This window comes from Lytechinus variegatus, chromosome 8 (genome assembly GCF_018143015.1).
Source record: "Lytechinus variegatus isolate NC3 chromosome 8, Lvar_3.0, whole genome shotgun sequence".
Taxonomy (NCBI): domain Eukaryota; kingdom Metazoa; phylum Echinodermata; class Echinoidea; order Temnopleuroida; family Toxopneustidae; genus Lytechinus; species Lytechinus variegatus.
The window spans coordinates 2,422,941-2,449,067 of record NC_054747.1 but is presented as its reverse complement, the minus strand read 5'-3'; the positions used below and the strand labels follow the sequence as shown (position 1 = coordinate 2,449,067).

The 26,127-nt window shown below is 36.2% G+C and overlaps 2 protein-coding genes across 2 annotated transcripts in view; one reads left to right on the top strand and one right to left on the bottom strand.

The window, feature by feature from the left end:
* Window positions 1–1,317: 1,317 nt before the first annotated feature.
* On the bottom strand, window positions 1,318–17,181 carry LOC121419809 (Golgi pH regulator-like). Its single transcript, XM_041614272.1, has 13 exons — window positions 16,973–17,181; window positions 14,664–14,723; window positions 12,634–12,737; window positions 10,154–10,260; window positions 9,568–9,675; window positions 8,529–8,649; window positions 7,857–7,937; window positions 7,365–7,471; window positions 5,863–5,951; window positions 4,351–4,539; window positions 3,288–3,377; window positions 2,581–2,646; window positions 1,318–1,854 (listed from the first exon to the last, which is right to left on the bottom strand). The coding sequence occupies exons 1-13, from the start codon at window positions 17,012–17,014 to the stop codon at window positions 1,645–1,647; spliced, it is 1,374 nt and encodes a 457-aa protein (XP_041470206.1). The 5' UTR covers window positions 17,015–17,181; the 3' UTR covers window positions 1,318–1,644.
* Window positions 17,182–17,326: 145 nt separating this feature from the next.
* The window catches only part of LOC121419808 (ubiquitin carboxyl-terminal hydrolase 25-like), a 53,178-nt gene continuing 44,377 nt past the window's right edge, over window positions 17,327–26,127 (top strand). The window contains exon 1 of the mRNA XM_041614271.1: window positions 17,327–17,697. Coding sequence (XP_041470205.1) covers window positions 17,653–17,697 — 45 coding nt within the window. The 5' untranslated portion in view covers window positions 17,327–17,652. The remainder of the gene's footprint in view (window positions 17,698–26,127) is intronic.

Below are 26,127 nucleotides of genomic sequence, written 5' to 3'. Positions count from 1 at the left end.
TTTAGCTTAGTATAATTTTAGCACAGAGTTGACCATAATCTAAGTTAAGCCTGACTTCAGAATATTGGCCAGAGAGTTTACCAAGGTTTGAAATATTATTCTTGCCATAACTTAAGCATAGACTTAACTCTAAAAAGACTGGGCTATTTCAACACCTAAGAAGACTGGGGGGGGGGGGTCTGATTCAGCCCCTGTATGATCTCAGACGTCAATTGTGACGAAAATTGGTACGCGTGTTGCCAATGGCATAATCTACAAAAATCTAATCTCTAATTAATTATGCTAACTTTGCGTAAAATCAAAAGTTTGCTATAATGAACTAAATGAGACCCCTAAAATGCTATTTTTTTTGTTCACAGACTCTTTATAGGATTCTGATCAATTGTACTTAAAAAACACCCTCAAAATCATGATTCTTTTTTCATATTTATTGTATTCATTATGTATTTCTTTGTTTTGTTACTGTTTTTTTAAAATGGAAATCGTCTGGGACTTTCTTCTGACCATTAAAAAGATAAAATTAATTAAGTTCAATCAGCAAAAGGAGAAATAATAATAAATTTATGAATTTTTGCTAAAAATAGTAATTGGATTTGTACACAAATTCATATTTTTGAGCAATTTTTGGTCTGCATGCACTTACAAAATGTTGCATAATTTCGGGACCGTGTATCCGGGGGTCGCAATTGTGGTCTCAATAGTTGCGTGAGAGATATGCGATAAGTGACACAGTAAAAAAAAATCTGCACGGGGGATTCAACGCAAAAAAAATGTTGGGGGGGGGGGGCTGAATCAGCCTCCCAGTCTTATTAGAATTAAAAAGACCATGGCTTCCAGTAAAACCAGAGTGGTTTGTATCCATTTGGTCTATTAGCAGCTAGTCTAATTTTCAGATTGTCTTACAACAACACGGCTAAACCCACTTGGTCTACTAGCAGATGGTCTAATTATCAGATCATCTAACACCATCATGACTAAACCCACTTGGTCTACTAGCAGTTGGTCCACCAATTCTCAGTCTAACAGCATCATGGGTAATCCCCCTCAGTCTACTATTTGGTCTAATTACTTCTTGGTCAAACCACCACTCGGTCTATCTGCCACTTAGACTACTAATCATTTTGCACTTTGACACATTGGTTCATCTTATCCTATAGACCTGGACAGAAACAGAGATGCCAAGTTCAAAGACCAGCTATGCGTGAGATTTTCTGTGAATCTGAGTGAGATCACAGACATTGTGTACAATGTATATGGGGATAGGCTGTGATAGTTGCGTGAGACAGAGATTTGAGGGGATGAACAAGAGTCCAAAATGCTTGAGACTCACGCATAATGCGTGAGACTTGGAAGCTCTGCAGAAATTGGACAAAAACATTAATAGGCCGAATGGCAATCAGACCAAATGTTTAGTAGACAAACTGGTGGTAAACAAACAATAGACCATGTAGGAGGATTAGGCCAAATGAATGTAGATGTAGGGTGTAGACCAAATGAATATTTAACATGTAAGTCCCAACTTTATAAAAAACAAGGTCCTACAAGTAGTTAAACCCAAACAACCGCTTTGGCAAAACAGGCTAGGCCAGGAAGAGGTCCACATCATCTAGATCACTCCTATCGTGAGGGCATCATTGTTTATCGTCATGTTCCTCCGACGCTCTTCTCCGGCGCTTGTTTGTGAGCGAGGTAGAGGAAGGCAATACTAGAGAGGGCGCTAATCAAGAACATGTTGTCGAACCAGCGATGGTAGAAGTTGAATTGGAGGTCACCGAGGACTTCTGTGATGATCATTCGGTACTGGGGTGGCACGTTCATACGCATCAACAGAACTGATGATACAAAGTACATACCCTGAAAAGGAAAAAGGATATATATAAAAAAAGAAGTTAATAATAATAATACTATCATATTGTATACAGAGCTGCCAACCTGAACAAGAACATTTCAGTATTTTCAAGGCTGAAAATCAGTTTTTTGGTGAGGAAATTAGTATTTTCACAGGAATACCATAGGACAACACATAAACTGAAACTTAAGAAATCGGTATTTTGCATGAAACCATCAGTATTCTTCTCTATTTTCAGTACAAATCAGTACTACTTGGCAGCTCGGTTATATAGCACAGGTATGATAATCGCATACACTCTACTGTGCTTGACACTTGGCATCATATCATTAACCCGGCTGTAGCTGAACCGCTGTAGTATAGGCGGCAAAGCGTTCAAGGAATAAATCCTACCGGGTACCCACTCACCTAACCCGGGTCGAGTGCTGCACTATGTGGGTAAATTTTGGGGTTGGGATTTGAATCCACGCCCCTCTGACTGAATGATGTATGCATTTTGAATCAATCATTACTTCAAACAAAATTCATCAGCATACATGTACTGCCTGTGTTATGAAACTAAAGCAAAATTAGCAAATTTCCATAACATTTTGATTTCCACATCTGATTTTAATGAAAGTTTCAGCGTTACGCTTGTGAGATTTTGTCCATTCTTTTCTTCAAAAGCATGAACTTGAGGGGAAGGGTGTGGCATTCAATTTTAAGTAAAGACACAAGTTAATCGTTCTCACCATAATCTGTGCAAGCCCGAGGACAATGATGTTGGAAGATTTGCTACTAGCCATTGTGTAGAAAAACTGAAGAAAAAGAAATACAATAATGAATAATTAATACATATGACAAAGCATATAAGAAAATAATTATCTCTCTTTCTCCATCTATTGCTTTTCCCCTTCTCTCCCTCTTATCCTATTCTTCCTTGTTTTCTTCTTCTCTTGTTCACCCTTTCCAATTGTATTTATTCTTTTTCTCCATCTTCCCTCATTCTTTCATCCTTTTTTTTGTTCCTGTTAATCTTTATTCTCATCTTAATCTTCCAGGGGGCCGTTCCATAAAGCTGTTCGTAAGTTAAAGAGCGACATTAAGAACGACTGGTGATCCTTTCTTACACGCTAAACCATCGCTAATGAATATACCATTTGCCTTAAGAAAGGATCATCAGTCGTTCTTAAAGTCGCTCTTAACTTACGAGAAGCTTTATGAAACATCCACCAGGAAGTATAAGCTATTGGGCCATTGAATATAAGAGCAGGAGCAAGAACACACGCGTACAGGAGGAGGAAGAAAGGTGGAGGAAAAAGAGCAGGAGGCAGAAGCGAAAAGGAAGAAGTCATCCTCCTCTAATATTCAATGCACCAATCAATATTCATTAATTGCTCCTTAAGGATATCCTTGACAAACATATATAGCCATGATGATAAAAGTAAGAATATATTACCTTTGTAAGTTTTATAAGTAAGCCTCTTATTTGAGTGACAATGATGATTCCAACAACAATGAATGAGATCTGTTGTGACCAGAACTTCACCTTCACGATAAAAAGGAAGAAGAGGAAAGAAGCAACAATGGAATCAGTATTGGAACATCATAATGTTGTTCTTACCTTCAATAACTGTAATTCATCATTCATATTCATTTTCAACTTTTGTTTTTACTTACATATCATATTTATCTTTCTGTATGTCTGTCTGTCTATTCATCAATCTTTCTTATAAATTTACACGAGCACAAATTCATTTCATTGTTTTGTCTCTACTTTACTATAACCTGTTTGCCTATGGAGGATCTCTGTAAAAGGCCTATGGAAATTACCAAATTCAGTATTCAGCAGTATAACAACATTTCTATTCAGCTAATAACATCAATATCACACACATATTTTAACCCATGGCATCATATAGAAAGTTTTTGTCATTGAAAACAAGAAAAAGATGTCGGTTGTCAATGAAATCACAAACAATATAGGAAATTAAAATAAATTCAAAGGAATTGAACTTAATGAAATATCAATTTCTCCAAATTTATTAAAAGTTTTTCTTTGCATTGGAATATTTACATAGCAAAATCAGGCCATTTTCTGCACATTCTTCCATAAAAAAAAACTATGTGACGCATCAAAAAAAAAAGGCCCAGCTTTCTAACTTACTTGAACAAACGTAAATTACTTTATGGTTCAGGTACCCCAAACAGAAAAATATGCAATAATTTTTTGAGATCGGGCCAGAACCTGAGTCTCAAGAGATCAGGACCATGCATTTAATACTTCTGGCACCCGTTTCATAAAGGACTTGCAACTTTGGTAACTTAGTCATAGTGGCAACTACCATGGTTACAGGGCTCAGCAGCCAATCAGAATCAAGGTCTCCATGGTAGTTGGCATAATGGCAAAGTTACCACAGTTGCAAGTCCTTTATGAAACGGGCCCCCCGTTCATGTTATTTTGTTTTAGTTTCGATGAGGCACAGTTCTTTCGAAGAAGGGCTCTTCCTGGATCCACTTACATCAAAGTCAAATCCCAACCAATTGATGCATATTTCAAAGAACTTTGAGATGGGATCCGTCTTGCCGACCCTGTCGAAGATGATGTTGATGGTACAGATGGTGATCTTCCAGAGACAATAGAGGGAGAAGAAATACCCTGAGAGATTGAAGAATTGACCCTTCAGTGTCTTCGTGTATTCAATCCTTTCCTGTAAGAAATATTCCAAAAATATTGATAACATTAAAGGTCAAGTCCAAACCAGATAAATGTTGGTTTTGATAAATAGAGAAAAATCAAATGAATATAATGCTGAAAATTTGATCAAAATCGGATATAAAATAAGAAATATATGAAATTTTAAAGTTTCGCTTATTTTTCACATAATAGTTATATGCACAACTCAGTGACATGCAAATGAGAGCGTCGATGATGGCTATCACTCACTTTTTTCTTTTGTTTCTTATTGTTTGAATTATACAATATTTCATTTTTTACCAATTTGACATTAATGACCAACTTAACTGAACCATATTATGTTATAATAATGGTAATGCCACATGTTTAGGAGGAATAAAACTTTATTTCCCTGGACAATGTGGAGAAAATTAGAATATTTCATATTTCATATATCAAAATACAAAAGAAATAGTGAGTGATTCCGTCTTGGATGTGCATGCAACTTTTTTTTTAATTAAGCGAAACTTAAAAATGTCATAACTTTCTTATTTTACATCTGATTTTGATGAAATTGTCAGCGTTGTGCTTGTTAGATATTTCTCTTTTTATTAAAATCAACTTTTTCTTGGGGTGGACTTGTCCTATAATGATAAATAACCAAGCATGTTATCATCTCCTACCATACATGTAAGTGTATTTAGGTGAATCTATCTGCTTTATGGCATTCTAAATATACATTGTGTCCCACAAAAAAGAAAATCAAGATTTGCAGTTATTTTCAACTTAGCCAAACATTTTATGGTCTTTTCTTTACAACACCATAAAATTAAACTTTTCTGCTTCATTTTATTACCAAATCCAATATGAATACATGTAGTTTACACATAGATGAGCAAGAATAATTCAAAAATGTAAAAAAAAAACAAAACAAGTTGCATACAAAAATAGGTAGAGATTCATTCTTACTTGGGAAAGTGATGGCTCATTAGCATACCTTTTGTTTTCTTTGTTGAACTTCTTTCGCTATTTGCTAAATGAGAGTGGGTGCAGCTTCACAAGTAAGAGTCAGCCCAAACCGTTTCTTGCATGCCTTATAAATTATTTTACTCGACAATGTGTGAACAAGTCAGTAAGAATTTGGTCTCGAATCCAAGAAGAGATTCAATCCTTACTTGTTAGTTTTATGATCGAAACATGTTTAATTAGTGACTTATCTTTCTCGACAGACAGGTTTTCTTTTTTGTGGGACACAGTGTAGAGAAGGGGTGTGCATCCCTTGCACACATGTCTTTATCTGCAAGTGCTTTATGACATCACAATTTGCTGGGATAAATCTTAAAAGTTGAAAACTCACCATGGTACTGTTGAGGTCAACAAGCTCGATGTACAGTTGCCGTGACAACTCTTCATAACCTTTGATTTCCTGCTGAAGCTGACTAACATCTGATCATACCACGTCAAGGAAAACAAGTTATTTTATCAGTAGATTGTTGACTGGTCAACAACTGCTTCATCTACTTTCCTTTAGGCCACATCCCAATGGTTGCATTCTACAAACAGTTAGTGTACTAAGCAGTTAGAGTATTTACCATTTGTGTAATTTCAATTGTCATAGCTGTTTGTTAACCTCCGGGGGGGGGGGGGGGGCGAGGCAGGGTCACTGCCACTGAAGAGTGGACAACATCCGCAACAACAAAATACCCCAAAACGCGGAAATAGGGGTGTTTTTCACAGGTAGACGGTGAACATGAGAACTGCGAATAGAGGGTCTAAATTGCCAAAAAAAGTATCTAAAATCACGATGGCCTAGAAAACGAATAGAGAATGCAATCTGCACCTATTGCCAGCGGGCAAGCCAATCTACAGATTCGAATACCCAATACAATCTGTACCATACATGAGACAAAATCAAAACAAAGCGCATGTACACTGTATGTACACTTTTCTTTCCAGCAGTTGCCCCAGTTGCCTCTCCCAAGTCCAGATATTGAATGAGAGTGAGACCTCTGTGCACACATGAAAATGTTCATTAAGAGTATTATAAAGCCTGAGTGCTCGCATGAACATTCTGAACCTGCGTGGACTGTGCTTTTGGCAGGTACTCTGGTGTGGAACGCATAGAGAGTGAAAAAAAAAATGGCAACATCAATGAAATCCTTGTTTAGAGAGCACAAATCTGGGACATATGCACAACATCCAGGTTTAGAGAGTCCAAGAGGTCTGCCCTTGAACCATCGTTTAAGGTGCTTCCCCCTCCCCCCTCCCAGGTTGTTAATCCAAGACTTTTGTTGGTAAATTGCCAATTCCTCTACTGCCAACTCATCCACTCATCTAATGCCATTTCGTCCATCAACATTTCATCTAACAACCATTTGGTCTAATCATCACTTCGTCTAATCACCATTTCGTCTACGACCATTTCGTCTCATAACCAGTTGGTCTAATATCCATTTAATTTTCCTTCATTTTGCACAATCTAACACTTAGTCCAATTAGACCAAATGGAATATGGACTAAATGGCTATTGGACCAACTGGTTATTAGATATAATGGCATTAGACTAAATGAGAGTAGACCATTTGGTGAGTGGACGTACTGATGGTAGACCAAATGATAGTAGATGAGTTGGCAACTGGACAAATTGGCATAACACATAATTGGAAATAAACCTGTTTGTTACAAACCCCATACTTTAACTTTTCGATTCTCATGGGCAAACGTTCAACGTACATTACAAGGCACTTTTTTGATATCTTATCCACCAATCTTTGGCATTGCCCATCCACTTTATGAATCTTTCCTTATCAATGACAAGATTTTTTTCTTTATGACATCTATAAAAAGCTTAAAGGATACTGGCATTGTTGGAAGTATTAGTGACACTCTTGAGCATGCCCCAGATCCCACTAGGTCTCGGAGCTGTCGACGCCCTCTGTAGTTGGTCTCTCTCAGCCATTGCTAATCTAACATCATGCAAGAAAACAAAGAGAACATGGTTGAAATTATTGAAAAATAAATGCTCATTCAGGGGTAATTTCCACTCCTCTCTCATATTTTGCTCCTGCTTCCTAAATCTTTAAAAAACTCCTAACTTCCCTCTTTTCTTTCTGCATTTGAATTAAACTGTTACTTATCTGCTTCATGGACTTATTCCACTCTATATAATGCTTAACCCTAAATCTCCCGGTATATTTGTATGCACTTTCTCCACCTCCTGAGGAGAATTTCCACAAGAGTTCCAAGACAATTGCTAGGCATACTATACGTCTAGGCTTTTGAATCCTACCAGGTACCCATTTAACACCAGGGTGAAGAAGAGCACCCCTTTTATTTTAAAACCCTATTCACCTTTTTTTCTTTGTTAGAATCATATCCATAACTTGCATGAACTTCCTTTCATGAGTGTGAACATCTGCTTCAGTTACAGGCCTGGAAGATGGGAAGATTGAAAGAAAATACATGTTAGTCACATCTTTATCTTCCAGATAAGAAACTGTGAAAGTAGCAACGTGCAGTCTTACGGGCCGCTGCAAGAACTTCGATTGCAAATCGAGCTTTAAAATCTAGGGTAATCTCTGTGATTAAACAGAAATTTATAGTTGATCTGAGTTTGAGTGCAACTCCAATTTCTTGCAACACTCCTTCATGCTTGATGTGCGATTAAAGCAATTACCTACAAGTACCTTACAGAAGACATTATGTTTTCTCCATTATTACCAACACACTGATCATCACTTTCAATATCCCTTTCCTACTCATTATCATTGTTATTATAATCACCATGTCAATCATCATTATCACAACGATCAACATCATCATCATCATCATCATCCTCATCATCATCATCATCATCATCATCATCATCATCATCATCATCATCATCATCATCATCATCATCATCATCATCATCATCATCATCATCATCATCATCATCTTCATCATCATCATCGATCATCATCATCGATCATCATCATCATCATTAACCACTATCATCGTCACCAGGATCATCATCCAACCTACCTGGTAAAGTAAGCCATATAAGTATAGGGACAGTTGACGGCTCCAAATCCAGATAGTATAGCCGCTAGGGTCACCCCGATCACTCCAACTCGGCTTATGACTTGTTCAATAGACAGAATACCTACAAAGTAAACAAGTAATTTACAGAGTAAATGTTAAAGTTAGGTGAGTGTCATGGGGGAGTGGATTATTATTTGCTAATCCTAGACTTTGCGAAAAAGCCTTGGAAATATGTGTAACAGAGACATCTTTAAGGGTAAGCAAAGTATATGGTGTACCAGCAAGAAATTCTTTGGCCAAGCCCAATAATCATCAAGCAACTGTCAGGCCAGGGAAAGAGAGAAAACGTCTGCTAGTCATAAATCTCGTTCTAGCATGTGTGATATTTAACCGAATGGTGTTGAAATCCAACTGAAAACATTTGACCTCTTTTAATAGATGCTAGAGAAATGTAGGAAAGTTTAAATCCCATCTAAAAAGCTTTGGTATTGGACAATGATGAGAACTATTCTAAAGTATTATCAGAGCTGCCAACCTGAAAAAGAACATTTCAGTATTTTCAAAGCTGAAAATAAGTATTTTGATGATGACATCAGTATTTTAAATGAAATACCATAAGACAACACATAAAACGGAAACTTCAGAAATCAGTATTTTGCATGAAACCATCAGTATTCTTCTTGTTTTTCAGTACTAAATACTGAAAACCAGTACTACTTGGTAGCTCTGTATTATCTACCATGTTAATCTTACAAGAATGTCACATATTTTCTTATTTCAACCATTTTTGGGCTAAACTTCCAGCAGAAGCATTGGAAAGCTAAGTTCAATAATTCTTGATTATTTTCATCATATTTTACAAAGTAGGAATATTTTGTATCATTTGAAAGGGTAATTAATTTAGTATACCTTTGTGACAACATATCATTCAGTGAGCTACTGTAAAAAGCTGTTGGATTTTGAAAAGTAAGCACAGTTCAGGTTTTGATAGGATTTTGAACCAGGAAACCTCTTGGTACCGAGAGAGTTAATAACCTACCATGTTTTGGACTGAGAATAGGAAAAGGATCTCCAAGCTTCCAAAAGAAATAGATGAAGATAAGCCAAGCCCCTGCCGTCAAGATTATGGTCATGTGACGCTGAACAACTGCGAAAGAAAAAAAGTGAGCGAAGCATTGTTGATCATTTTCTGATATTTTGAAAGTAAGAAGGTACAAAGCGATCTTAGCTCTCTCATGTATATTATGCCTTCGAACATACCACAACAATCTTTGTTCAAATAAAAAATGCTCAAATTTAATGAATTGTAAGCATTATAACAACAATGACCATCGCACCGGCAACAATGCATCATTCAGCTGTGTTAATGTGCATGTCATGGGCGCTGTAGATGTACACTCAACTGAGTCAGCTCACTTATTATGTGCGTCTACTGGTAAGTCATGTAAGTAGGTCAACCTTGTTTTGCGATATATTCCTACAATCAAGGAATCTTGATTGTGCGAGCCATTTGATCATTTACTCAGGTGAATTGAATGGTAAATAGGGTATTCATCCCACACGTACTTAAACCCAATATAAAAACACTTTTATCAAAAAAGGAAAACAAAAATGAATGTACCTACCAAAAGGAACATTGCTGACAAGGAAGTATGCTATATAGAAAGGAAGGACAACGATGAGGATGAAAAGGATGGCGTACAAGTCTATTCGCCAGTGGAAGAACCTTGAACTGTAAGTAATTGAAAAGAAAGTATTGGAGAGAGTTTGATTAAACCAATCATGTTAGCATTCTGAATAGTTCCTTTTTGATGTTCTCTCCCCTAATACAGCCCTGTCACATTCATTTCATGCAAGCAAGGCGTGCGACTAGCGGCCTACTATTTTTGATACTTGCAGGTCCCCTGCATTGAAAGTACCTCGCACATACTGTATCTCTAACGCACTTTGTAAAATAATAATATGTCCATTTATATAGCGCAGTTACTATGTGCACATATTCAACTGCGCTTTGATACTTGGTATCATATTATTACCCTGGCTGTAGCTAAGCCGCCATATCAATAGGCGCTAAAGCGTTCAAGGAATAAATCCTACCGGGTACCCATTCACCTCACCTGGGTCGAGTGCAGCACAATGTGGATAAATTTCTTGCTGAAGGAAATTACGCCATGGCTGGGATTCGAACCCACGACCCTCTGTTTCAAAGTCAGAAGACTAATCCACTGGGCCACAAGGAGCACAGTCAGCACACACAAGTCTGATTTGCCCACAGAAAAACTTGTCTGTGAGTGAGTTTTGGGTGATTGCCCTCAACTCACCCATGAGGATTGCATGGAACGATGTGACTGGGCACTTAATATCATTACATTTCCATTTAGCCTATAACATTTATCTATACATCAAGTACCTACATGTTACACAGAAGGATACGGATCGTATTGAGGCTTTTGATCAACAAGTTTTCTTGAAAGAATATAAAATGCAAACTTGATCTGAAGCTGGTTGGTCAACTATGTGCAACTTACAGGGAGCGTTGTGGCCCCAGTGGATTAGTCTTCGGACTTTGAAACAGAGGGTCGTGGGTTCAAATCCCAGCCATGGCGTAATTTCCTTCAGCAAGAAACTGATCCACAATGTGCTGCACTCAACCCAGGTGAGGTAAATGGGTACCGATAGGAAGTAATTCCTTAAGAAGCTGTGTGCGCTATGAACGCACCTAGCTTAGCCGGGTAGCCTTGAGCACCTAACAAGGTGGATATGTGTGCAATATAAATATCCTATATTATTGTTATTATTATTACATAGATGGGCTATCCTCACTCACTCAAACCTACTCCTTTCAGGCCAAGTTTCAATTGGTCTATCTGACCCTTGGTCTAACTCTTTTGTTAAAGCATTGCACTGCTTACCTGTCGACAAAAGAATATCTTAAAAAGTTACACCGTTAGTTTTTAAGTGTATGCATAAAATGGCACCCGAATACCTCTATAGTTTACATAGATCCCCCCACCGGCCACATTATAGACAGCGTTCTAGTGAAGACACTACAATTTTACACATTCCTAGAGTTGTTTCAAAGGGGGGAAGCTAGTTTTTACTTTTGCGGTCCGAAATTATGGAATAGTGTACCAATTCACCTTCGATCATTTACTTCTGTTGAATCTTTTAAAAGAAATTTGAAAACATATTTATTTTTGTTTAGTGTGACTGTAATATTGGAAAGCAATTGGTACAAAGCGCATAGAGCAATTTCAATTGATTATGCGCTATATAGGTACCAATTTATTATTATTATTAATATGTGTCATGACCGTGTGGGTTAATCATCCATTCCTTGGTGTAAAATCTCTTTGGGCTAATTAGCATCCGTCAGTGAGCATAAAAAGTACATTACACCAAATGTCCATGGGATTAACAAAATAAAATTAGATGAAGTAGTTCAGGCCAAAAAATTAATTTGAAATTTTTTGGGGCTACTTTTCACATCTTACTTCTTACTGCCTAAATCTTCAACATTGGATAAGCTTTGATATTACAACGAATGGAGATTTCCCCTGGGGCCGATTGCACGAAAGGGTCTTTGCAAGGACCGTCTTTCGTATCGCCCATCTTTTATGATGCGTCATGAGAAACGCATTTTAAATACATCATCTGCAAACATATTTCATTCGTCCATTAAAATAAACAAAATATTTCTTTATAAAATGATATGATATATCATGAAATTGTATAAAATTTGATTTAAAAGCAAGCTAACAAATCTGATTATTTATCATAAATTTCAGAAACAGCCCGCTTATAGCGTATCATAATAGATGGGCGACACGAAAGACGGTCCTTGGAAAGACCCTTTCGTGCAATTGGCCCCAGGGCTCAATTTTTTTATAGTTTTCCCGGCTGTGTGCGGATTTCGGTGGCTACATGTATATTGTCCCCAGCCCCTGTATATTTTTTTCCCCTGAACGGGTTATTTGCTAAAGTTTAAACAATTCAAGATGGTCAGTTGAAAAAGTTACTCGCAGAAAAAAATTAGAAATAAGCCTTACAGTAGATAAGCCCTAGTGGTTCTGCCAAAGGAGTGTACCAAAAACAATATACTCACTCTGAGTGCAGCACGCCAAGAATCTCAAAGATGATGAGTTCAAATAATGTACATGAAAGGGCAAAGGTCACAGAAAAGGTCAACTGAACACTCCCATGATGCACCTTGCAAGTACATGTAAGAATTAAAAAAAATGTAGGTCTGAGTTGGAATAATTAGAGTTAATAAGCAAGGAGACACTGTAATGATAATGCTGAAGTAAAAACCAAAAGATCTGTGAGAGAATCCTGAAAGGTCAAGTCCACCTCAGAAAAATGTTGATTTAAATCAATAGAGAAAAATCAGACAAACACAATGCTGAAAATGTCATCAACATCGGATGTAAAATAAGAAAGTTATGACATTTCAAAGTTTCGCTTATTTTCAACAAAATAGTTATATGAACGAGTCAGTTACATCCAAATGAGAGAGTCGATGATGTCACTCACTCACTCACTATTTCTTTTGTTTTTTATTTTTTGAATTATCCAATATTTCAATTTTTACGAATTTGACAATATTAGGACTTCCTTGCCTGCAGCACAAAATGTTAAAATAATGGAATTCCACGTGTTTAGGGAGGAATGAAACTTCATTTTACATGACAATGACGAAAAAATCAAAATATTTTGTATTTCATGTAATAAAATACAAAAGAAATTGTGAGTGAGTGATGTCATCAACTCTCTCATTTGGATGTAACTGGCTCGTTCATATAACTATTTTGTTGAAAATAAGCGAAACTTTAAAATGCCATAACTTTCTTATTTTACATCCGATTTTGATGAAATTTTCAGTGTTGTGCTTGTTGAAATTTTCTCTTTTTATTCAAATCAAGTTTTTGCTGGGGTGGACTTGTCCTTTAATTATTATTCCATACTTGATGTCAAGGAGTGTGATGTTGGCTTTATACAGAGCAAATAAATAGATTTGGCTTCATAAATTATACTGCAGCTGATTGGTCAGTGCTTTAGTTTACCTGTCAAGTTAGACTGAATCATCAAGAGAAATGGCAGCTGACATCGAGGCACAAACTGGACCCTCAAAAAAAGGAAAAGTTCTGTCTCATTTGTTCTCCTTCTTTCAAAATTGAAAACAAAATGGCCGATCGATAGATATCGAGAACGAACGCAAGAGGTCTAACTTTTCCTTTTTTTGAGTGTCCAGTTTGTGCCTCGATGTCAGGATTCTGTGTCACGATAGACCTTCATCCATATACTCGAGGTAGGTGCATAATTTATTTTTTCCCCTTTTATTTGGAGTGCTATTACGACCCCATTCTACCCCATTATGGAGAGTACCCATGTCTGCCTAATATTACACGGACTAGTCCTGGGCTCCGGCCTGCTTTGCGACTGGAGGTCTCTGGGTTAAAGGAAGCCAAAACCCAAGCAGAGAAGCAATCTTATTTGAAAGAGTAAAATGAGAGGGACAATTTAAAAAAAGTTTCATCAAAATCGGTTATGAAATAAGCAAGTTATGGATGTTTAAAAAGTCTTGTTAGTACTTTCCATGAAGATCCTCAAATTGGCAAACGTGCTTCAAAATGGCTGATTTTGTGGACAACTCTCCATTTGTTTTGTACACAAATTTTCAGATTTTCCCCTTTATTTTACATATTTCACATTATCTTCTCCTGACCTTGACATATGTGGTGTGGATTATATTTTCCCATGACATATGTTGTGCTCAGAAGGAGGCAAGATGCATTTTGAAAGATAATGAGGAAAATCTGAAAATTTGTGTACAAAACAAATGGAGAGTTGTCCACAAAATCAGCCATTTTGAAGCACGTTTGCCAATTTGAGGATCTCCATGGAAAGTACAAGACGACTTTTCAAACTCCCATAACTTGCTTATTTCATAACCGATTTTGATGAAACTTTACTAAATTGTTCCTTTCATTTTACTCTTTCCAACAAGATTGCTTCTCTTCTTGGGTTTAGGTTTCCTTTAAGCTATGAGATGCATATAGAGGGAGACAGCCCTCTAAATGTGTCTTGGGTTGGTAATTAGACCAATTGAAAATAAACTTGTAGAGATTCCCTTACCTCATAGTTTTTAAACAGCTTTCTCATGAAGAAAATCCAACCTCCCAAGAAAAACAATATCTGCATTATAAAAAAAACAAGAAAATTATCAGCATGTCATATAAATCAATTCGAAATAAATAATTCATGTTTTGTTAGTGAGATATAGATCTATAGGAGTGGAAACTTGCTTATGTTTACTTGGCAATCTTGTTCTCTTTGTATTTTAGTAGCTAAGGCTAAGCAACGAGATGCATATAGAGGGCGACAGATTTCTGCTGCGCTCTCTCTCGTAGCTTAGCTACTAACGAAGAGAACAACTTCAACAAGATGGTCACGCGAACATCAGTAAGTTTTTTCCCGTCTTCTCTTAATATATTTTTGCTGGGTTTTTTTAAACTAAAGAATATTTGTTTAAAAAATGAAATTGATATTGTATAAACAGTAGAGGTGCATAGCCAATATGGGAGACTCTCTCCACTATGGGAGACAATCCCCCATTTATTGGAGACTTGCTTTGCAAAAGATCAAAAGAAACATCACCAACAAAAACATATTTTTTTTCATGAGGAATCTGATTATCATATTTTTATTTGCTGCCAAGCTAATCCTTTTTGCAGCAAATGTAAACAAAGGAAATTGGTCTCCCAAACTGGAGACTGTCTCATAGTTATATTCATAAATTGGATACCAATATTCTTTCCAAAACTCAAAGTTAAAAGTCTCTGAATATTGGAGATAATCTCTCTCAAACAACATGTCAAAAGACAGTCTCCAATAATATTGGCCGTGCGCCTCTACTGATGAATCAAATGTCAGAACTGAAGTTCTAATGTTAGCCAATTTCCTACATGATTTTGGGCCACTCAAGCAAGGCTTCATTGCATGCCGCTGCGTAGACCAAAAGCTTCAGTCTCTGTATTTTGGTTGTTCCGCTGAACTACGTTGGCTCCACTCACCAATACATCAGACTGAAGAGCTTGGAGGCCCGTACGTACAGCCAACATATCAGTGAACTAAAGTTTTATAGGTCGCGATTAAAACCTGTTTTTTTAAGCGAAATATACAGTTTCATGGTTTCCATTATCAGGAAAATATAAGTACCTTGGACCGGAGTTATTGATAAAAATCCTCTGGATGATCAAGAAATCTTTCATCTAAGACATTTTCACCTGAGCTGAAGTTTTTTCTTGCAAGTTGCCATCTTGAATGACGTCATTATCATTATTAACCTTTTAATGTCTCGGTATATCGAATGTCGTCTGCTACCTGTGATCGTAGCGGTTTAGCTCGCATGTGGAGCAGATCGCATAATAATTAATATCAAAAGCAATATCGATATCACATTCGTAAATTGTTGATGCACTCTCTGTTCGTTTGTAATTTTGGCTGCTATTTTGGGAGTGATTCTGGTGTCCAAGTCGCAAGTAAACATCGGTAAAGTACAATTTTCATACCTTTTGATTAATTTTTTTTAACATTTATTCATTGATTATAAATTTTAAATTGATATCTTGTAGTTGATAAATCCTTAGAGTGTAAAAAGAAGAAAGAAATCCGCTCCAAAGCTTCGCATATTTTTCGATACACCGTTCTGGTCGCATTGATCTGCTTCAATTTTGGTGAAAAGCGGCCGCCGAGCGCTGTCCGACCATCGTCTCTGGGCGAGCGCACCAGGCAGAGGCCGCGCTACATGTAGCTGCATCATGCACGCATACCGTTCCATAGCCATAGGGGTGCATACGCACGTACTCACACGCTGGCGATCCGTTCCAAGGACCTCCCTTTTTCACAAAATTGTAGTTCCGAAGACCGTTCCGAGGACCCTCCTTTTTACAGTAAGCCCGCACCAATGCCCCCGTTTTTTGTCTCGCCCGCGGCACACCCCTACTACTTTTTTGGTCGAGTGCCGCCCCCCCCCGGGAATGTATCAACCATCATCTATGCGTCGCCGTCGCGAGCTCAGTCAGTCACACTAACATAACACTACATCACACTACAGCGGCGTCGGTGAATGGGGATGATTGATAGTAAAATGTCAGAAATTGTTAAATAAATCCTCAGAAACGACGGTTATTCCTGTCTAGCCGCTGCGCACATATATAATTCAAGCCAAGGCAAGAGAGTTGTGTGTCGTGGACGCCACGACACACTATCGCAGGGGCGCGGGCCGAGGCAGGATGGGGCCCGCGCCCGATCGCATGATCGAGCGGCCGCGGCAATTGTCGGATACCGTCACCGACCACGTCACACGCAATATATTTCACAATTCTAACTTACTTACTGGCACTTACTCATATTACATGGATACGAAATAACAGTATGATTACCTGAGTACTGAACATGACAAAGGAATCAAGAAAAAAAGCCATTTTCACAGATCTTAGACAGGTCCAGACAACGATTGAAATTTACAAATTTGCACAGGGCGCTGACATCTTGTTTCGACTAGCCTATCACAACAGCATTTGCTTTTGGAAACTGACATCATGACTAAAATTTGTAAGATCATTTGGAATTATCAATCGTGGGATCGAAATATTGAATTTAATTTGAAAATGAATGCAGAAAATTTCTTAAATATTCATCAAAAACTCTGAAAATAAATCCTAAATCTAAACTTTATTCACTTTATCGAAGACTATTGGTAATAATGCCCGCTGTTCTTATTTGTGGTAGCTCCCAAAATGGGCTTAAAATTAGGAAGAAATATATACATATTTTTAACAATATCATGGTAAACCATGAGCAATTGACACTTTAAAATGTATGAAAATCAATTTCGACGAGTTTTATTTCCTTTGAGAATGACACCAAATGTATTATAGGGTAAATATCACTTCTTATTTCTTCTCTTGAAAAGGGGGTGTGTTTCATACCAGACATGGTATTTCAGAAATTTCGCCTTTACATGTGTAGGAATGCAAATTTGTTGTCGTTGGTTTTCCTAATTTCAGGGGAATTTTCCCTTCATTTTTGACGCGTGAAACTGAATGGGACACGAGGCAAGATGACCATCGAACAAAATGCAATTCGAAATCAGCAACTTATAAAGGTAAGATACTTACTTTAAGTCCTACATGACAAATTCTAGGCCCTATTTCATTTGCATGCAGTAAGTGCAGTCCCATATATTGGTATTCATGTCACTTTTGTTTGTTCATTTCAGCAGTTCAGCCTCAAACGTGTGAGAAAGAAGAAAATGAAAATGTTATTGTCAATGTTGATGTGCTAAGGAAAAAAAAAGATTGGAAAGAGCAGCATGATGAAAGAAAAGGAGAAAGACATAATTCACAGGTGAATTGGTGAAAATAAAAAGCAATGGGCTGAGACTGAGTCTCGTCTGAGTGAGTGAGAGAGAGGAAGATCAAATAAATAAAAAAAGGAGTAAAAACAGAAGAATAGAGCCTGATGAAAGGATCAAAAGAGTTAAGACAAGGACACTCATTCAATGAACAAGGTTATGAGATCAGACAGAAGAGTGTAATGAAATCACAAAAAATAAGATGAAATGAAGGATAGAAGTTAGAACAAGATCTGAGGCTGAGCGAGTCTTTGTGAATGAGAAAAAAAACAGAAATAGGGAAATGAGAACTGTCTAAAGAGGCATATAAAAAAGGAAATACATGTAGTTATTATGGGGGAGGATGAAAAGAAAAGAAGGAGAAGGAATCATACCTAGAAGGATACACTCATTCAATGAACAAGGTTATGATATAACCCACTCACACAACATGCGAGGTTAGTAATACTAACCTCGCACAACGCATGTGGTTTCATAGTGGACTTTGACGTTTTCATTCATCACACGAATGTGAGGGAATAAAAAACGCCAAACGTTTCAGTATTTCTCCACTAATGATTTCTTTTTAATAGTTTTAGTTTTTAAAAAAAAAATGAATTGGAAATTATTTATAAAACTGTTTTTATCGCTTACCTCCAAGTCTCAACCAGGATACTCCGTTCGATCCGTCCTTAATACTGCGGTGGAAAGTACGCAAACAACAATCGAAAAGCAATTTTTCGTATCGAACATTCTCAATTCAAGTCGTCAGCGCGTAATAGGAAATTGTACCAAAAATCAACAGGTTGCATCTCATGTATATACTTATTGGTAAAGTACGCCATCTTTTGACAAGATGATGATGAAAGTGGATTGAACGAGCAAGAAAATAATGCTGATCGCCTAGAATGCAGCTAGCTTGCAACACCGTAAACAAAGGTACGGTAGGCACTTAAGAACCAAGTTTGAAAGGACACTCGTAAAATTATGTCACTCTCGCGATGAATATTCATTAGATCCTGGTCGTGCGTGTTCAATACAAACTCTCTGCAGCTGTATGCATGCACTCGGTGTGTATTGAACACGCACGACCACGATCTAATGAATATTCATCGGCGAGAGTGACATAATTTTACGAGTATCCTTTCAAACTTGGTTCTTAAGTGCCTACCGGCTTGGTGAATAATATCGCGCGCCCTCTTTAGGCAAAAGTTGATATCAACGCTGATCAAGAGGCATCTACGTGAAGATCACGAAAAATGCTCTTATTTTATTAAAACAAACAACAAAGAGAATTCAACAAACGATCCATATGGTTTGGTAAGTGTTATAGAAAAATTATAATTCATAGCTATGATGTAAAGTCATAGTTATTTTAGTAAAAATGGTGTGAAAGATTCGCGTGCACCAGGTGCATATGAATCCTTCACACACGAGACGATTTGAAACCATGAGTGGATATAACCTTGCATTGCATAAGAATGCATTTGAGTATTTTTTTTTTGTAATATATTAAGTATACTTTTCATATTTCACGACATTTATTTATGCTTACCTATAATAATTTGTATTGTATGATAATTGTTTGTTTTGTATAATATTATTGTTGACGGGCAAGTCCAAGAAAAGGTCACCCTGGAAGGCAAAATTTCATCTTTAATTTAAGAAGTTATCTTTGGTGGGGTAAGAAAGCCCAAATGTTGAATTTTAAAATTTCATTAAAATTTTTTTGATAATATGCATATTTATGCTAATTTGGGGCACCTAATTTGCATAATCAGTAAAATGGGCGTTACGTATGGGACAATTATAAAAACTCATAGAAAATGAAAACAAAACTTCTGAGATTTAGTCATAGGTGGGACATGGACCCCCTAACATGTTATTACTTTTGGCAGAAAAAAGTGGTGTCATCTAATTAATTATGCAAATTAGGTCTTGTCCAAGGATGGAATGTCCCATACGTAACATTTTGAGGATGTTTTTTTAAGTTATTTCTCATAATACAATACTTGTATTGTTGCATCTCTGGGAAGTTCTAATTTATTAAGTATGAAAATGTTATACCACAAAAAGTTTCAAAAATGGAGTTTACTTTTTAATTAAAAGTTAATTAAAAAATTGTTACGTATGGGACAACATGTTACGTATGGGACATTTACACACAATGTCAATGGGGAGATTTGTGTACAAAGTGAATGGAGAAAAACAAATTTCAAGAGTGCTCTAAGAAGTAGTTATTTACCTATTCTTTAGTTTTTAAACACTGATTTGTTATGAATACTGATTAATGAATACAATCAAAGCAAAAAAAATGTGAACATGGAAAAATATAAAAAAATAAAAACAATAGAAATACATAAGAAATTCATAAAACCATGAAAAACAAGGAATAAAAAGGTTGAAATGGTTAATTTCCCCTTCAGTCATATCAAATATGTCTCAGTAGAACATTTAAAAAGAAAGAAACTCTTTTGTTATTTCCATATTTTAATTTATTTCAATTTTTTGAATTATGGGGAAAATTGTGTACGTTCTCTATGGGGACAAAATGTCCCATACGTAACTGTCCCATACGTAACATGTCATTAATTTGTTTAATTAGAGTCTGTAATTAGAGGGATTTGGCTTATGACATGAAATTTGCCATGAATATATAATAGTATTTAGACTTCTATCACACTAAGTTTCAAGTTGTCAAGTGAAATACTTTCAGAGAATTCTCAACTTGAAAAAAATGTATTAAAAATTGTCTTTTCTCTGCGTCCCATACGTAACAGCGCATCTTTTCACTCTAAAAGGTCAAGATCAAGGTCATATGTCACAACTTTTTGCATGATTATTCTTCTCCTAGATGTCTACCATCTTGAGGGTATTCAATCTAATCAAAGTCATTTAACACTATTTTTCAGGTCATTAAAGCCTCTGAAATGTCCCATACGTAACGCGCGCGAATTCTTGGACTTGCCCTGACACTGTTGAAAGTGTGGTATGCTTGATATGAATAAAAACCTTGAACCTTGAACCTTGTTCTCACTTATATCTCCATGTGTGGCAAAATAAGGGTGGCAATGTTTGGCTTATTTTCTCTTTTTGTTTGGGGCAAATGCCTGATTTTTTTTACACTGACGGCTTCCAGTACACCTATTATTCATACAACTTGACTCTTATTTAAATTTGATTCTTTAAATCATTTTTTTCTTAATTAAAAATAGAGATAAAAAAATGAAAATTTTCTTGCCATATTACTTTCCACCAATAGAGGGCGTACACAAATATATGCCCAAAATTCAAGTTTTTGATCGCTCTGGTGAATGAAAAAATTATTCCCAACTTACTAATGAAAAATATATTGCAACTGTATGGAAATTAGTAATTTTGGTCACAAAAGTGATATTTTAACGATTTTTTAAAGTGTGTGCTCTGTACAACATTGGCATACCATAGTCCTACCTAAAGATTCCCCACAGGCAGGGTGGTAGCAGTGAACAAGTGGAAGGATATAGCACTTAGACAAGATCCTGTGTCTGTTCTGATTTTTATATCAAACTTTGGCCTATGCACCTACTGACTGAAAAAAAGTGACTATTAAAGGTCAGATGAATGCGAGGATTGGGAGCTAGTCACATGGCCTTTACCACTCATTCAATGAACAAGGTTATGATATAACCTTGTTCTCACTTATATCTCCATGTGTGTCAAAATAAGGGTGGCAATGTTTGGCTTATTTTCTCTTTTTCTTTAGGACAAATGCTTGATTTTTTACACTGACAGTTCCATTGCACCTTTTCATCATACAACTTGGCTCTTAAGTAAATTTGATTCTTTATTTTATTTTTTTCTTTGTTAAAAATAGAGATCAAAAAATGAAAATTTTCTTGACATATTACTTTCCACCAATAGAGGGCGTACACAAAAATATGCCCAAAATTCAAGTTTTTGAGTGCTCTGTGAATACAATAATTTTTCCCAAGTTACTAATGAAAAATAAATTGCAACTGTATGGAAATAAGTAATTTTGGTCACAAAAGTGATATTTTAATGATTTTTTAAAGTATGTGCTCAATACAGCATTGGCATGCCAGGCATAGTCCTACCTGTAGTTTCTCCACAGGCAGAATTGTAGCAGTGAACAAGTGGGCCTATGCGCCTACTGACTGAAAAAAAGTGACTATTAAAGGTCAGATGAATGCGAGGATTGGGAGCTAGTCACGTGGCCTTTACCACTCATTCAATGAACAAGGTTATGATATAACCTTGTTCTCAGTTATATCTCCATGTGTGGCAAAATAAGGGTGGCAATGTTTGGCTTATTTTCTCTTTTTCTTTAGGACAAATGCTTGATTTTTTTTACACTGACAGTTTCCATTACACCTTTTCATCATACAACTTGGCTCTTAAGTAAATTTTATTCTTTATTTCATTTTTTTCTTAGTTAAAAATAGAGATCAAAAAATGAAAATTTTCTTGCCATATTACTTTCCACCAATAGAGGGCGTACACAAAAATATGCCCAAAATTCAAGTTTTTGAGCGCTCTGTGAATACAATAATTTTTCCCAAGTTACTAATGAAAAATAAATTGCAACTGTATGGAAATAAGTAATTTTGGTCACAAAAGTGATATTTTATTAATGATTTTTTAAAGTGTGTATGTGCTCAATACAGCATTGGCATGCCATAGTCCTACCTGTAGTTTCTCCACAGGCAGAATTGTAGCAGTGAACAAGTGGGCCTATGCGCCTACTGACTGAAAAAAAGTGACTATTAAAGGTCAGATGAATGCGAGGATTGGGAGCTAGTCACGTGGCCTTTACCACTCATTCAATGAACAAGGTTATGATATAACCTTGTTCTCAGTTATATCTCCATGTGTGGCAAAATAAGGGTGGCAATGTTTGGCTTATTTTCTCTTTTTCTTTAGGACAAATGCTTGATTTTTTTTACACTGACAGTTCCATTACACCTTTTCATCATACAACTTGGCTCTTAAGTAAATTTGATTCTTTATTTCATTTTTTTCTTAATTAAAAATAGAGATCAAAAAATGAAAATTTTCTTGCCATATTACTTTCCACCAATAGAGGGCGTACACAAAAATATGCCCAAAATTCAAGTTTTTGAGCGCTCTGTGAATACAATAATTTTTCCCAAGTTACTAATGAAAAATAAATTGCAACTGTATGGAAATAAGTAATTTTGGTCACAAAAGTGATATTTTATTAATGATTTTTTAAAGTGTGTATGTGCTCAATACAGCATTGGCATGCCATAGTCCTACCTGTAGTTTCTCCACAGGCAGAATTGTAGCAGTGAACAAGTGGGCCTATGCGCCTACTGACTGAAAAAAGGTGACTATTAAAGGTCAGATGAATGCGAGGATTGGGAGCTAGTCACATGGCCTTACGGAACCTAATCATTGTTTCCGACACTACATGTACCTCAACCTGAGACCGAGAGGAACATTGTAGCATCCAATCAGGGAGCATATGTATCTCAATCCCCTTCTGACCCCCTACCACATACGCGAATTGCGAACATACTTGGTCACATGACGTCATCTGCATACATGGTACGGATAGATGCATGAGCATGCTCATGAATGATTCATAGCTATCAGTGGATGCTGGATTCTTAGCCTAGCAACTGATTCTTCCATGATCCCATTTACAAGGTCTTGCCAACTCTTCGTCGACTGCTAGTCTCGTCTCGGCCACTAACTGATGAGGAATGTATAGTCACAAGACCTTGTCAAAAGGCTAGAGATGGAATGGAACCCAAAAATAAGAAGAAAGAAAAATAAGGGAGAAATGAAGAAAAAAAATATGAAAGAAACTAAAGATATTAAAAATAAAATCTTTGGGGCAATTCCATAAAATATGTACATCCAACCCCCTATAAGTGGGACCTTCATGAAATTTTCTGTCTCTGATTTTTTGAAAATTCTTTAACGATCTGTAATGTTCTCAAAAGATCATTCATGACTTGGTCAGTTTATGAAGTGAAGTATTTGAGAAAAATGGGGGTCGGACGTACAAAAAGGTTGATCAATTTATAGAATTGCCTTTTGGCAAAATTAGACACTCTGACTGGTTGCCACTATAAAGTGGAAGTACATGTAAGAAGAAGAAAAAGTACACTATGCCTACCAGTCTCTACACCCGGGTATTGAATATGTAGGAAAAGAAGTAGAGAAGGAACTAAGAGGAAGACAAAGGGATGGGGGGGGGGCGGGTGAGACTAGGGAGGGATTGAGGGAGAAAAAAAAGGAATTGAATAAGAATTAAGGTCAAGGATGATGAAGGAGATGATAAGAAAAATAAAGAAGGGGAAGAAGAGGAGAAGGAGGAGAAAAGTTGTCTTTTATTTCTTCCTTGAATTGTAATTTGCTGTCAGATTTAATATTGTGGCAATTCATTGTAATTGTCAATTGTTTTCACAAATGTCCTTTTTTTATTAAACATATTTGCATGTGGCTATTGAACTGAATTGAATGAATCAAATTATGTTTTATAATGCATGCAGGTGTTTGCTTCAATTTAAAGGTCAAATCCACCTGGGAAAAATGTTGATTATCAATAGAGAAAAATCAAACAAACATAATGCTGAAAATTTTATCAAAATCGGATGGAAAATTCAAGAAAGTTATGACATTTAAAGTTTCGCTTATTTTTCACAAAACAATTTGGTCACATGCAAATGAGAGAATCCATGATGTCCCTCACTCTATTTCTTTTGTCTTTTTATCATTTGAATTATACAATATTTCATTTTTTTCAGATTTGACAATAAGGACCATTTGGACTGAACCATAAAATATTACACAATGGTAATTCCACATGTTCAGGGAGAAATATAACTTTGTTTCACATGACGATGAGGATAAAATTATAATATTTTATATTTCATGTAATAAAATACAAAAGAAGTAGTGAGTGATGTCATCAGTTCCCTCATTTGCATACCGACCGGAACGTGCATATAACTGTTTTGTGAAATTAATCAAAGTTAAAAAATGTCATAACTTTCTTATTTTGCATCCAATTTTGATAAAATTTTCAGTTTTATGCCTGTTGGATTTTTCTCTTTTTATTCAAATCAACTTTTTGTTGGGATGGACTTGTTCGTTGACATATAAAGAATCCCATTTTATGTATTAGTTTAATATTGAATTTCATATTGGTATGAAAATGTACATGTATACAAGAAAGAAAAAAAATTGCAGTGAATAATTACATGTATATGGGGCTGATTTGAACACTTTCATGATAATTCTCATTAGATACTGAGTAAAATTGATTTGAAATATAATTTTGTGATTCCAAAGCCCAGACTCACAACATTATGATTATTTTTCAGTCACTTTTTAAAGAGACCATTCAGTGCTCTCAGAATTAAATTTTCTGGATAAAATCATGACTTCATGTGACCATTAAAATATAAAGATGAAATAAGAAGAAAATGCAAAGAAGCAGGAAAATATGTATGAACAAAATTCAACAGACTATGAGGTAGTTATGAATTTTAAAAAAGCTTGTAGACTTCCTATTTTATATCCATTTTGATGACTTCAAATTGGCCACAAATATGTCATTGTGAATGTGATGTAGGGTATTTAACAACGCTCAACTTGCTTCAGTTGAGTAGTGTATGTATTTGATTTTTTTCCAAAACTCATGCTAAAAAAAAATGTATTAATTTTTTCATTACGACATACGTACAACAGTATGTTGTACATGTACAGTATGTCATAAATAAAAAGAGGAAGGGGCTTCCACTTGCCAAAATCTACATGTAAACTCCAAATTGCCAATTGGAAATTCATGGGGATATAGTTATTCAAATAAACATTAATTTTTTATTCCTTCAAGTACATTTTCTATGAAAAAATTATCTTTTCCTTATTCTATTTCTGGCTTCCAAAGTTTCCAAACATTACCCTTGGAAGCTGTGAATTTGAATACATGTATTAGTGAGAAAACTGTCTAAATGGATCAGGGGCTGCGGAACTGTTTAAGTTGGGGAGGGGGGCTGACCATGCAAAAAATTACAATCAGACGGTAATTTTTACGCTTTTGTACACAGTTTTTGAAAAGAAGGGGGGGGGGCTGAAGCTCACCCCCCCCTTTCTGGGGCCCCTGTAGATTGAGAAATGCTCTTCACAAGAGGAGCTGTGTTTGCTGCTAATTATGATGTTTCCAGC